This window comes from Panthera pardus, unplaced genomic scaffold (genome assembly GCF_024362965.1).
Source record: "Panthera pardus isolate Hobbes unplaced genomic scaffold, ASM2436296v1 HiC_scaffold_24, whole genome shotgun sequence".
Taxonomy (NCBI): Eukaryota; Metazoa; Chordata; class Mammalia; order Carnivora; family Felidae; genus Panthera; species Panthera pardus.
In genome coordinates this window covers 133361693-133376120 of record NW_026526810.1, presented here as the reverse complement: position 1 = coordinate 133376120, position 14428 = coordinate 133361693, and the positions used below count along the sequence as shown (strand labels likewise).

At 56.8% G+C, this 14428-nt stretch overlaps 1 protein-coding gene across 1 annotated transcript in view; it reads left to right on the top strand.

Moving 5' to 3' along the window:
* Window positions 1–14428, top strand: part of BCL11B (BCL11 transcription factor B) — a 97693-nt gene that overhangs the window by 36447 nt on the left and 46818 nt on the right. Inside the window, 2 exon segments of the mRNA XM_053889782.1 lie at window positions 4191–4246; window positions 4248–4404. Coding sequence (XP_053745757.1) covers window positions 4191–4246; window positions 4248–4404 — 213 coding nt within the window.

The window sequence follows — 14428 nt, the reverse complement described above, 5'->3', positions numbered from 1 at the left end:
AATATTTGTCAAGAGAGTTGACGTAAGTTTCATTTGCATAATGACTTTGTACTTCTGCATTAATAAAATTTGCATATGAAGCCATGTTAATTACTCCTGATCATGCTTTTTGCATTCATGCATAGTAATTTTCTCCGACTTGTGAGAATTAATGTCTTGGCATGGGGGGGAGGGGGCGCGGGGATTGTCAGGTTTCCTTGCTAGTGGCCCTCACTCACCAGCGCTCGCTCCCTGTCTGTCTCCCTCCTTGATCTATGACTCATTTTTGCGCTATCAGTAGGAGTTCTTGGCTTAAAAAATGTATCAATTGAAAAGCACCAGTAGGGAGAAAAATACACGTCTCCTGCACCGCGTCTTCCCGAGCGCCTGGCGCTCGCCGGGAATCTGGAACCCTCCGCGTGGGAGGGGCGCCCGAGGATTCAGCACTGGGAAAGGTGCATGCTCCCCTCACGACCAGGCTCGGGCTTTTCCGGGCGCGTTTTTTTGTGTCTACATGCCGGTGGGCTGTGGGCGTGCTCGCGGGGTAGTGCGCATGTGTGAGTACCAAGCAGGAACATCTATCTGCAGGGCCCCTCTAGGAGAGAGCGCGGCAGGTTCCAGACCCCCACGGAAAGGATGCCTTGCAAACTGCCTTACATCCTGATTTGGAGCCTAAGAAACGTTTTTAGGGATCTTATTTTTGGACCTTTTGGGGCCTCTAGAGCAACATTCTAACCTCTGTGAGCCTCCATTTCTTCATTTGTGAGGGTGGGGGTCACTGGTCCTAAATACTATGATACGTGTATTCGTTGTTTTTTTTTTTTTTCCCCTAATGAAAGTGAACTTCCATGACAAGGAATCGAGCCAGCCAGGGCTTTATTTTTAAGCCACCTGGATCCTGAATAAAGCTGACATGGCGTCTTGGTGTCCCTGTGCCACATACCTCGGTGCTGTTCCAATCCCAGAGGGGGAACCCACCTAGAATCGTTTGTAAAAGAGTGTCTTGCAGGGCTCTGCGGGTGCTTTCCAGAGCCAGGAGAGCACCCGGCAGGCATTCCCCGCCAGGCTGTGGGAAGACCCACAGGGAGCAGGAAAAGTTCCAGAGTGGAAAATAAATGGACCATAGTAGCCGTTTATCCAGTGAGTGTTCGCTAGAAGCCAGGCTCCGGCCAGGCTTGCCCTGACCTTCCTTTAGAGGCAGGGCTCCGAGAAGGTGACTCGCCCCAGGTCACGTGGCCAGGAAATGGCAGAGGGGATTGGACCCACGCCTCTGCTCCCTCTGCTCCAAGGCTGCTTCTGAGCTCCGGGCTTCCTCTGTGTTGCCAGCGTGTTGCTCAAGTGCTCTGTCAGGTGCATTCTCGATTTCCTGTCTGCACTTCTGAATGCAGACACTTCTTCCTCGAGGACCGGTGAGGGCTGGGAGGTGGCCTGGGAGGCCTGCTGAGGCCAGAGACAGTCCTCGCCTAAGGTGTGCAGTTGGTGATTTTGAGTATATTCGCGGCGTTGTGCGACCATCACCACCACTGATTCCAGAACCGTTCATCACCCCCAGCGGAAACCCCAGCCACTGGCCACCTCTTGTCCACCCACCAGCCTTCATGCCCCTGCCCCCAGCCACTGGCAACCTCTACATTCTGTCTCTATGGATTTGCCTACTGTGGACATTGACTATCACACGATGGTGGCTTTCCGGGGGGGTCACCTTCCGCTTTTGCTCTAGCTTCAGAAGAGGTTTTCTGGAGTATCCACCTTTGGACTGAGCTCCAGGTTTAAGTTGCTCCGGGTGAGGGGGATCCCCCCAGGTCGGAGGTCCTCGGAGAGCACCTGGAGTGTCCTCTGTGGGCAGCTTAGGGTTAGAAGCCACTCGCTCTTGCTGTCCTCACTCCCTGCCTCCTCTGAGCCAGCCCCTAGAGCAGGTGGTCCTCAGTGAGGTTGGAATTCTTAAGGAGGCTTTTGGAAGCCCCTCCAGGGGGCAGCATGGCCCCCACCGCTACCTGAGTTGGGGACGACCTTGCCTTTACAGGCCCTGGCCTAAGCCTGGCCCTTCCAGAAGGAGAGGTTTGTGGCTGGACCTGCCCTTTGACCCTTCCTCGCAACCTTGGAGACCCAGGTCCTGCTCCGTCACCGCTTGGGAAGACAGTCATCAGGCCCCGGACACTCCTGTCACTCTTTCTTAGCCATGGTAAATGGTGGTGGCTGTGTCACTGACTTCACCCAGAGCCTGGAGGCCTGGGTTTGCTCTTTTCCAGCCTCCCGTGGCCTTACTGAGCCCAGGGACCCTCCAGCTTCCCTCTGCTCCACGCGGCTCTTCTTCTCAGCATCCCAGGGCACCCCAGTCACTCCACCCCAGCTGCAGCCCGAGGGCTGGCGGGACATATCCGGCCTTTGGAGATGCAACTGGGTTCAAGTCTCAGATTTCCCGGTGCTCCAGCACCCCCTCTGGGACGGGGACAGTTTTCCCTGCTGAGTGACGTATTGGTGGTGAACTGCCTGCTGTGGTAGGTGCTCTGCACAAAGCCCTGTCGGGAGCCTCCGTGGGGCGAAGCCAGACTGACGAGGACAGGGCCGAATGTGCAGTGTCCAGTGCTGGGGTGGGGGTTTAGGCAAGGACTGGCCAGGGCAGGCTTCTGGGAGGAGGCAGGTGACGCTGGCCTTAGGTGTCTACCTTACTTGGGGGCTTGCACGGAATGTGTGGCTGGAACTGTGTGGGTCATTGGCCGTGCCCTTCTGGGACCGTCCTGGGCTCAGCAACGCCCCGGGTCCCGAGCTTAGCCTCATCCGAGGTCCTCATTGGCCCAGGGGAGTCCACGTGGCTTTGGCTTCTTGGCAGGACATTTGCAGGGCTTCTCAGGGGTCCTGAGGCCCCAGCCCTGGATAGCACACGTTTTGTAGAGGCAGGTGCTGTAGCTAGAGAGTTCTGGTTCCCGGAGCCAGGCGGCCAGGGTTTGGCGGGGCTGGCTGCTGGCGTCTACAGTTTTCTGTGTCACGTCACCGGCTTCCTGGTCTGCGCAGTGGGTCTCCCAAGCCCTGCCCCGTGGACGTGTTGGGAAGCTCACTCAGGATGAGGACTGACAGGATCCTGGGCTCGGAGTGGGCTTGCAGGGTCCCGTGGTTCTCCTGGATGGGGGAATCCTTGTGGGGGCCACAAAGTGGGCAGACCTCCACCCTGCAGATCCGTGCGGGGTGGTGAGCGGCCTCGGTTGGCCTCCTTGGCAGAGCTGGCCCGGGGCCCAGCTGCCCCTCATCTCGTTGATGTTTTCTTTTTGTCTCCCTGATGCTTCCCTGCTCAATTATTTACCCGGGGAATTCGGGCTTCTTCACTTGTGGTTTTGGCAAGGGCTTCACACAGACTTTTGCCCTGGTGGTTCTTAGCCATTTAAGATAACGGCCAAATCAAACGCAGGCCTTGCTGGGGAGCCTGCGAGCTGTGGGGCTGGGCGGAGGCAAGCCAAGCTCCTGGCCCTGCGTCGTGGCTGTTAGACTGGGGGCGGGGGGGGGGGCGCGGAGACGTCCCAGCAGGGCGGAGGTGTTAAGAGGGGTGGTGGGCAGTGCCCGGGTTTTCCTGGGGTGGGGGAGCGTTCAAAGCCTCGCGAAAGGCCTGGGGCTTGTGTGCCGTGTGCTTTCTGCTCAAGTTGCTAAAGAGGACGCTGGGCTGGAGAGAGACACCAGCTGGCCGTCCGCCAGGCCGCAGGCTAACTGGTGCCCAGGTGCTCAGAGGTAGACCTGAGGTGTTCGAGGCCTGAACACACAGCCCGTCCTGATAGGCCAACGGTGGTGGCTTGGCGCTTCCCAGCTCTTCCAGAGGGGGGTGGCCCAGATTTCTGGGAACGAATCCCCAGAGGAAGACAGATCCAGAACACTCTAGAAGCCCCCACATGGCGGGTGGGGGTCTTCCTGGGTACAGGGGCCCTGACAGCTTCTTTTGCCCCCGCCCACCCAGGGATTGGGAGTCTGGTCCCAAGACGGCCCAACCTGGCAGCTGTGGAAGTAGGACCCCCCCTCACCCCTCACCCCCCACTTCCCATGGCCTCTTACCTGCTCCCCCAGCCTGTGCCCAGGTGCTTCCCTGCAGGGAAGCCTGGCACCCCGGGGCCTCCCACTCTGGAAGGGTGGCCTGCAGCCCTCTGCCCCGGGCCCCTGTCCCGCACCCCGGGTCCCTTGTACGGTCCAGGGCCCGACTGACCAGTCCTTTTTTATTGTTTTTTCTCCAGGGCCGTGCAGGCCTGCCCAGCTGCCAGCGACGGCCCCCATAGCTGCCTCCTCCCACCCCTCACTCATCCGTGATCACTCCACCTCTGCGCACCCTGGGCGCCCCGCCGCCCTGCTTCCCCCTGCCGTGCTGCAGCGCACGCCCGGTCTCGGGTGACGGGACTCAGGGTGAGGGTCAGACGGAGGCTCCCTTTGGATGCCAGTGTCAGTTGTCAGGTAACTGACGGCCGCGGTGGCGGGGGGGCGGGGTCCCAGGGGTGGCGGGGTGTGCCCTGGGCAGGGCCGGCCGCTGCATCTCCCAGGTGGGCTGGGCAAGGTGGGGACCCAGGGAGGATGTGTGGTCCCACCCCAGTGAGGGCACCGGGGGAAGTGGTGAAGGACGTCAGCGGAACTGCACACTGGTGCCCCTGTCCCCATCACTTAGGAGGTCCCCCGGACGCCTCCGCCCTTTGCGAGGGTCTCACTCCAGAATGCATTCCTTCAGCTTCCAGATTTCATCCTCTTTGGGCTGTTTAGCTAAACCTTAATTGGATAACGCTTAACATCTGAGGTTTTCTTCTGCCCCCGCCACGGCCATCCCCTCTCCCCCACCCCAGTCACTGCCCCCCTCCCCGAAGGCAGCGCTGGGAGAAGATTCCCTCCCTGGCTGCCCGTGTCCATCGCTGGAGCCGTCCAAAATGCTGAGTTTCTCTTGGCCAGAATGTGTTGCCCATTAACTCTGAGACAGAAGAGTCACTCTGAAGGAGCCCTTCAGCTGTGGCGGTGGGAGGGGGTGAGCCTTGTGGGGTTCCTGTGGGGTGGGGCTGTGCACACGCCTACTGTGCGCCTCTCTGCAGGTCTTTGCGGCTGCGCAGTATACAGATGGGCAGACGGGGGGTCAGCACAGCGGAAAGACTGTTTTCCATCACCCTCCCCATCTCTCTTCCTCGAACCACGACCCGCACTCGTGCTGTGGCCCAGGGTCCCTGGAAATGGCAGGCCGAGGCCTCCCGCCCCCTCCTCTCCTGGTCAGGGCCTGGTGCCAGGATGCTGACGTAGACACAGGTGGTGGTGAGGGTCCTGAGGCCTGGTTTCCAGGCAGGGGCCAGGAAAGGAGAAGGGTGGGTGCAGAGCTGGGGCCGATTCAGTTGGTCTCAGCTTTGTCCCCAGGCCGTCTTACAGGCTTTCCCTTTGATTTGGGTAGAGAAAGGAAAACGATTGTTACCGGACAGATTGTGCTTTAATTGAAACTGTCTGGAGGGACTGTCCGTGTGGAGCCAGGTGGCCCTGGCTGCAGGGGCCAGAAGTCCCTAGGCCCTTCCTGCTGGTCAGGTGGCCTGCAGCCTTCAGCCAGCTCCCGCTCCGATGTCTGGTGGGCTTATACCTGGAGGTCACAAAGCAAAGACTAAACATGTCCGGGAAGGGGTCGGCACCACTGGCAAAGAAGCCAGCCCCCTGCTCGCGGCCACCCTAGTGCCCCTGGGGGATTGGGGCTCCCGCCCCAGCTCTGTAGGTCCGTGCTGTGATCCCTGCTTGCTGAGCGAGGGATGCCTGCTTCGTCTGGGCGGTTGCCCTGCTCTCGTGCTTCCTGTAATTAGTGCTGCAGCCCCTGCAACCCACGCGGGGGTCGCGCTATCAAAGATCAGCCTGAGTGTTTATGACTAGACTCGTCAAGGTCTGCGGTACAGAAACATGATTTCCCCGGCAGAGGTGCACCCAGGGGCTTTGCTTAACCCTCTGCTGGCTCTGGCTCTGCTTAGAAGCTGCCGCCAGTGCTGAGCGGGAGCTGTTACATCCCCATTTTGCAGATGGGGAAGCAGAGGTCCCGGGAGGCTGAGTGGCTGTCTTCGGGATGCCTCCCACCCAGGTCACCCTCTTCCCACGGAGCCTCGTGCCCCTGCTTGCATCCAGGGGTGTTCGCAGCTGGATGCGCTCACACGCTCGCCCGCAGCCGCCCTACCGCCCACTTCCTTCTAGGGACCGTGCGTGGAGGGTCTGCTGTGTAGCCAGTGCGCTGGGCCTTTCGTGTGCCTTCTTGGATTCAATTCTCATAGGAACCTTAGGACGTCACTCTCCCCACTTTACAGATGAAGACATGAGGCTCGGAGATGTGGAGGTCTGATAGCTCACATCCATTCATTCATTCTTACACGAAAAGCCCTTTCTTGGGCACCTAGTTGGTGGCACTGGGCAAGCCAAGGAGTCAGGCACGGTGGACCCCTGGCCTCTGGCAGCTTGCATGAGTGGAGATGGGGAGAGCGGGATCAGGGTCCCGCAGAGAGGACGCTTTGCAGGGATGGAGGGCGGAGGTGGGATTTGACCCTGGCTGATCGTCCAGAACCTGCTTCAATCTTTCGTACTGGCTCTGCTGGCTTAGAGGCCTTCTTGGGTTTTAGAGCTTGATACTCTGAAGGCTTAGAGTCCGTGAGCAGACCCCCATATTGATGTCGGTGCTCAGGGAGGAGAGTGAGGCAGGGTGGGCTCCGTTCCTGGGGTCCTCTGGGACCCCCCTTCTGACCCTCTTCAGAGGCCTGTCCTCGGCCTCTGGTGCTAGCTGGGCCGTGACTTCCAGCACCGTCTTCGTTCCCTGTCGGGTCCCCGTTCGTTAGTCTGCTCTGGGTTGTTCCCCCCATCCTTTCTGATCAGTGTCAATACCTGAAAATATCCTGCTCCGAAGGTTTTTGTCCCTTTGTGGCTTCTGTCCCTGGCACTGGGCTGTTTGCTGAAGTGTTTTTAGTGCCTATTTAATTAGTAGTTGGAATGCAGTCATTAAATCCACAGTAACCCGTTAGGAAGAAGCAGTCCTCTGTAAAGACGGAGAGGGGCCACCGTCCTCACTTTGTTTTGTCTCTTTGCAGATCAGGATGCACTGAACCTATCTCTTCAAATTAATACGGAAAACCCCGGAGTAACCGTGTTTCACACAGGTTAATTGCATGCCCGTGAATGCGTTCAGAGTTATTTATAGAAGGATGTGATTTTATGGGGGAGAAAGCCACACAGGTTTGTGTGTTTGTGTATCTCTCTGGCTGCTGGTGTCCCAGACAGCCCCGCCTCCCAGGACCCCAACCCCAGACCTCCTGATGGTCACGGTGGGGAGAAGGGATTTGGGCTCTTTGTTGCTTTTTGACTCTGCTGAAATAATGGGGGGGGGGGGGCTTTGAGTCTGGGCATTCCTGGAAACTGAAGTTTCTCCCCCGAGAAATTTCATGTAGGAACCACTCCAGGGCGCGCCCGTGGCGTCCTCGGCCTGTGGTCCCGGCCTTTGCGCCACCTGGCCGGTAACCTTGAATAAGCCAGTCTCCCTCTCTGGGCCTGTTTCCTCTTCTGTAATAAAAAAATATATATGCCTATATACACTTACCTAGGCATCATATCATCTATTGACATGACGTTTAAAAATGAGACTCCACGTTTGACTTCTTTTTTTTTTTTTTTTTTTTTTTTATTTATTTTTGGGACAGAGAGAGACAGAGCATGAACGGGGGAGGGGCAGAGAGAGAGGGAGACACAGAATCGGAAACAGGCTCCAGACTCTGAGCCATCAGCCCAGAGCCTGACGCGGGGCTCGAACTCACGGACCGCGAGATCGTGACCTGGCTGAAGTCGGACGCTCAACCGACTGCGCCATCCAGGCGCCCCTCCACGTTTGACTTCTAAAACAGACGATACTGATCATTGCAGTTTCAGTTACAGGCTGCTGTGGGTGACTGGGCACGTGACTTGGTTAAGGTTCCCAGGGCAGGGGTGGGGTGTTCAGAGAACGGTTTGAAAACCTCTGGGCTTTGGCTCCCCTGAACCTTTCCCCTTTCTGAGGTTTCTAAGAGTGGCAGGCAGTCGTTAGAACGTACCCACTGCCTGCGTGAAGGCTGCTGCCCTTTATGGCTTTGTGACCTTGGGCAAGTCATTTCCCTCCTCGCTCCTCAGTTTCCCCACCTATAAAATGGGGGTAACGATAGTACATGTACATGGCTTGCAAGATTGTTTTCAGGATCGGATGAGGTCATATATGCCAGGTGCCGAGCCCAGTGCCTCACGCTGAGTAAGCCCTGTGGAAGTTCTGATTCATGCTCGAGCAGAACGGGTTTTACAACACCACGTCGTTACGTGTCCCCCGCCGTGTGGAGTTTTCCTTCAAGCTGGACCTCCAGTTTCTACTCTTAGAGGCCTTCAGCCTCTTGGCTGGCTCAGATCATGTACCAGCATCGTGAGGTGGACAGGGAACCGAGGAACGTCATTGCGTATTTAAAAGCCACAAACGGTCATCAGCCACAGTGATTGATACACGCGCCTGGTGAAGTTCAAGGTCTCACGGGAGTGGAAGTGTTTGGATTTAATGGAAGGAGTCAGTTGCAGCCATTAGCAGATGCTGAAATCACAGGGCAATCTTGTAAAGTTAAATTCAATTTACTTTTCTACTGAAATTGTGCTTGCTGTGTTATTTAACTAATCTGGGGTTTCTTGGCATGGGTTAAAGGGACAATAAAGATACAAAAATACCTGTAAGTAAATAGTAGGGTTTAACAGTAGACGGTATTGTGTCCTCCTTCAATTATATCCCAGTGTTCATTTGTGTCGGTTTTTATAACCGGAGCCATCCAATGGGACACTGTGGACTAGACCACCCTAGCTGTGCAAGCTTGATGCAATTAATACAGTCTGTCTGGAAAGTGGCCTTATTTCTGGAAGTTTTATGTTAATGATATGGTCTGTGCTTTGCACTTTTTATACCAGAACAAGAAGCACGCTGCAGTTTCATTCTGGACTGGGTTTGATTAACACCGGAGGATCAGTGGGAAGCCAGAGGGTGATGCCGACCGGGGTGGCAGCACCAGCCAGGCCCCCACCGGCTCGCCGCCTCTCTCCTGGTGCAGGGGGTGCAGGGGCGCCCCAGTAGGGCATGAGGGCCTCCCTGGAGACTCTGGAGGGAGGGGTGAGTATGGGGGTGAAGAAGAGAAGTGAGCGTTGGGGGAACGCGTGTGGACAGAAGCACTCCGTCTGGGGAAGGTTCGCGACATGCTCTTGCGATTTCCTTCGCGAAGTTGCATTTGCTGTGAGTCTGCCTGGGCTGACCGGGTCCCGGTGTCAATGGGGGCTGGCTCGCTGCAGAAAAAGGGCTCGCAGGGGAGTCATTAAAAATTTAAAGAGTCATCTGTACGCCTTGCGATGTCTACCTTGCCGAGGGGGCCGGTGGGCCAGCATTTACAACCCATGAGTGATTCTTGCCTGTTCCGCGTTCTGTTGTGGTGTCCTCCTGCCTCTCGGGATCACACCGCTGCAGAGGCTGCCCTGGACCGCCTGTCTCTAGAGCCCAGATGCCTCCTTTCGTGACTGGGGGAGGTACCAGGAGAAGCCACGGAGAGCTGCAAAGCCCCGGGGATGGAGGGAGGGGGCAGAGGGCAGCAGGGCCTGGGAGCACCCCAGAAAAGCCCTCTACCCGGGAAGTCGCGTCTGCTCCGACACCTACGGGATCCAAAGGCGCTGGGTCTCCAGGGACCAGACAGAGCTCAGTGCTGCCTAGTGGGGGAGGGGGGCGGGACTGAGGCAGGGGCACCTACCGGCATGACTGTCCTCGGATAAAAGGGGTCCCAGCAGCGTCCCGGAGAGGAGACCACTGCAGCCACGCCAGATCCCATTTCACTCTGGGCCGGCCCTTCGGACGTTCTGAAGGCAGAGCTAAATCAAAGAATTCTGTTCAAATCCGTACAAGATGTTGCTGTTTCCCTGCTCTGACAGGAGAGGCATTTGGAAGTGCAGTTTCTTTCTTTCTTTCTCTTTCTTTCTTTCTTCCTTTCTTCCTTTCTTTTTCTTTTCTTTCTTTCTTCTTTTTTTTTTTATAGCTGTCTTAAAAAGGAGTTTGGCTGTTTAGCACAGCTGGTGCTCATTACATTATGCACTGGCAATAAAATAGCATGTGTAATTAATTTTTAATGCGGCACTGGATGCAGTGCCTTAAAGCAGTCAGTGGATGTGAGGAGCCAGCGCTGGCCACCGACATCAGACATCTCAGAGCACGTGGCCGAGGAGGCTGGGGCCCTCCACGTGGAGTGGAGGAGTCCAGACGTGGGTTCGCCTCAGCGGACCTGAGGCTTGACTTCCTGGCTGCTGACCTAGGACCAGGGGTCGCAAGAGATCACCCCGTCGAACGCCTTCCTCATCTGGGTGGGTCACCGGGGCACAGGCTGCGTGTGACACGAGCTCTGGGTCCTTGATGCTCTGCCCGCTAGGCCCTGTTACCTCCTTGAGTGTTCAGACTGCAAACCGGGGAGGGGGTCACCGTCCAGCTGAAGCCGCGTGAAATGGACGATGTGACTCGGCGGCAGAGTTTTTGCTCCGAGGAGCCCTGAACGTTCAGCTTCTTGGGCCCTCAGTGTTGCCATCTGCGGTTGGGACACGCCTCCGTGTGCCCTAGGCTTGAGACGTTCTGTGGTTGTGCTCTGATCCCTGGCTTCTGCACCCCTTCTCGGGGCTCTGTGGTGCCGATTCGTGCTTGAAACGAAATGTCACTGTGGACGTGTACTGTGCGGAGAGCCGTGGGCCCTGTGGGACCGTGCTCCGTCCTTGTTCTCAAGGTGCCTGGGTGGGAATATGTGACCCTGGGCTGGGTCTCAGTTTCCTTCCCTGTGAAATGGAGCCACCGGAAGTACCTGCTCATCATCCGGAGGGTCCGCCGCGTGGCCACTGCGATGGGGTGGCCACGGCTGAGCACCAGCGTGTGCAGAAGCGGAGGCAAGGGGAGAGGGGAGGGACAAGAAGGAGGCCGCCGGGCTGTCGAGAACCCTCGGGTGCCCCGTGCCCGATGCCCACGTGGCTGCCATTTCTTTGCAAGTGTGCTTGCTGCCTGGGAGATTACCGTTGGCCCTGCTCCTGTGACTTGCCAGTGTTTCCCACCGGTCACTTGGCAAACTTTGCTCAGGCCACCCCATCCTCCTAACGCCCCTAAGAAGAGGCAGCCCCCCTCTCCTTTTGCTCATGAGGACCGTGGGGCCCCCAGCTTGTAGCTCTCCCCTCCTGTTTCCCGTTGGGGTGCACAGTGGCTCAAACAGGGGCAGCGGGAATGCAGCTCGAGGTGGGAGAGCAGACCACGTTTGGACATGGGCCTGGGAGCGTCCCCAAGGTCTCCCTTCATTCGCCGGCCGTGCTGCTGCCTGATCGGGGGCAGGGCGTGGGGGTCCGGGAATGAGCGCAGTTGGGGGTCTTGCCACGGTGTTCGGGGTGCACAATGAACGTGAACCGCGTGCTCTGGGATACCCTTTCTCTGCTGGAGAAAATTGAAAGGACCAGGCTTACAGGAGCAGGGAGGTCCCTGCAGACCTGGGATTTTCCTGATGGGGAAGGTGAGGCTGGAGGCCAGGCAGCTTCTTCCAGCGGGTGCCCAGTGACAAATGTGGATGTGGGTGTCAGCAGGGAGGGGTCCTGCTGACCCAGAGAGCCCCCTCCAGCTCTGGCTGCCCCCGAGAGGTCTGAGCTGTGAGTGACTGCTAGGGACACAGAGTAACCAACCCTCAGGCCACCAGAGGGAAGGTTGAAGCCTGGGGCATGGGTAAAATTTTTTCTTATGTCCTCGCCCTCAAATTGGGTTTCTGGGGTCTGGCTGGGGGTCTGGGAGACGGCAGGTGGCCTCATTGAAGCCTCTATCGGGTCTGTGTGACTCCGCATCTCTGGGTTTCCAGTGCCCGGGTGGCCGTGGTCCTGTAGGTGCCCCGGAGATGCTGGTAGACGGCCGGGCCCTGGAGGGGTCGTGTTCGTGTCTGTGAGAGAAAAGAGGAGACACAGAATGCTGTTAGTTACTGCCTCATTTTTGGTACACAGTCCCCTAGAAGCAGTTTTTCTTCACCGGAGAGAAACAGACTTGTGTCGTCCTTAAAGCTCGAGGTGTTGTCTTTTTTTTTTTTTTTTCCTTGGTGGAGGGGAACAAACTGTGCTTGACTTTTTAAACCCGAGGGCCAGGCAAGGTGGAGGGGCTGTGTGCTGTACATATTTCACAATCAAACCCAAATAGTCTAAGCCGTGAAATATAGTTTATCCAAACATAATCAAGGCTGGCCGGTTTAATCCAAAAATCTGTGGGGAGAAACCCTTGGTGGGCAGGGGTCCCTCGGGTGGGATTTCGCACACAGCCTGCCATCACACCTGAGGAGAAGTGCCACCTGCTCACCTCTTCAGGCCCCTTCTTGGGGGCGGGTGTGTGACCGTGGTGTATGGTCAGTGGGCATGGGAACGTCAGCCCTGGCAGGGTCTTTCTTACATTTGGCAGTGGGGCCACCCGGTTATGGTCGGGTTACCATTTCTGGGCCCTCACTGCGTGTCAGGCCCTCCGCAGGGCCTTCCTAGACATTTCAAGCTTCCCAGCACCTTCTTTCCCTACAGCCTATTCTGTAGTTTGCAGGTGAGGAGACAGGCCAGGGAGGTGGTAGAATGTGCCCGAAATTGCACAGCTGGTCGGCAGTGGACGTGGGATTTGAACCCAGGTCTCCTTGGGTCTAGGGGACACAGCCTGCTCCTGTCCTTGCTCTCTGGCTCCCAGACCACCCTCCTGCTGGCCTGCTACCTGGCAGGTGTGAGTGGGAGCCCCAGAGGGAGAGGCGTGAGCTAATGAAATTATCCTGGAGTGCTGGAGGGCTGGCCGGAGCCCTGGATAATAAGAGCGCCTGTACTTCAGGCCGAAGACTTCAGCCGAAGGGGTCAGAGGACTTGGGACTTCTTGGAAGAGGTTAACGCAGAAATGGAGTCACTACCTGCAGAGACAGGGACATTTGGAATCTTTTCGTAAATCCAGACATTTTTAATCCATGCCTTTGTTAATAGGAGGTGGGGAATGGCTGATGGGAGGGGCCCCGGATGCACACGTCGGCCCTGAGAGCTGTATTTAGCCCGTGCCTCCTGATGCACCCTTTCTGGGCTTGGCGTGTGCTTTGTTAACAAGTGCCTCATTTTAGTCTTCTTTTAGAAAGTTTATTTATTTTGAGAGAGGGAGAGAGAGAGAGAGCGAGCGCGCGATCTTGAGCTGGGAAGGGACAGAGAGAGGTCCCCAAGCGGGTTCCGCACCATCAGCGCAGAGCCTGACGTGGGGCTCGAACTCATGAACCCTGAGATCATGACCTGAGCCGAAATCAAGCGTCGGACCCTCAACCGACTGAGCCACCCAGGTGCCCCTCATTTTAGTCTTGATCTGATAGCAAAAGGAGCCACTGCTTGTGGGCCCACCGTGTGCCACGGGCTCTGTAAGTGTCATCTCCGCCGATGCTTTCTCACAAGGGTGTGAAGATATTTCTGCTGGATCTTTTTTTTTTTTTTTTTTTTTTTTGTAATCTGTGGTAAAGCATACACAAGTTATCCTTTTAGCCGTTTTTTAAGTGTATGGTTCTGCGACATGAAGTATATTCACATTGTTCTGCATTCCAGTGCTACACCCCCACCCCCGGCCAGCTCCAGAACGTCTGTTCTCCCAAACTAAACTCCGTCCCCATTGAAAGCTAAGTCCCCCACTTCTCCCGTCCCACATTCTACTTTCTGTCTCTACGAGTTTGACGTTTGTGAGTATCCCATGGAAGAGGAATCAGACAATGTTTCTCCTTCTGTGACTGGTGTATTTCACTCAGCTCGATGTTCTCAGGGTTCGTGCATGTTGTAGCACAGGTCAGAATTGCCTTCCTTTAAAAAAAAAAAAAGATATTTACTTTGAGAGAGAGCAAGCACGGGTGAGCGAGCAGGGGAGGGGCAGAGAGAGAGAGAGAGAGAGAGAGAGAGAGAGTCCCAAGCAGGCTCCGTACCATCAGTGCAGAGCCCGACACGGGGCTCGCGCTCACGAACCGTGAGATCATGACCTGAACCCACATCAAGAGTTGGACGCTTATGGGGCGCCTGGGTGGCTCGGTCGGTTGGGCGTCCGACTTCGGCTCAGGTCATGATCTCACGGTCCGTGGGTTCAAGCCCCGCGTCAGGCTCTGTGCTGACCGCTCAGAGCCTGGAGCCTGTTTCAGACTCTGTGTCTCCCTCTCTCTCTGCCCCTCCCCTGTTCATGCTCTGTCTCCCTCTGTCTCAAAAATAAATAAACGTTAAAAAAAAAAAAAAAAAAGAGTTGGACGCTTAACCGACTGAGCCACCCAGGCGCCCCAGAATTGCCGGACGAATGATACTGCCTCGTGTGGCTACGCCGCGTTGTGTTTGTTCATTCATCCCGCGAGGGATGCTTGTTTCTGGCTGTCGCGAAGGGTGCTCCCGTGGACGGGGAAGAGGAATCGCCGGACCACGTGGTCAT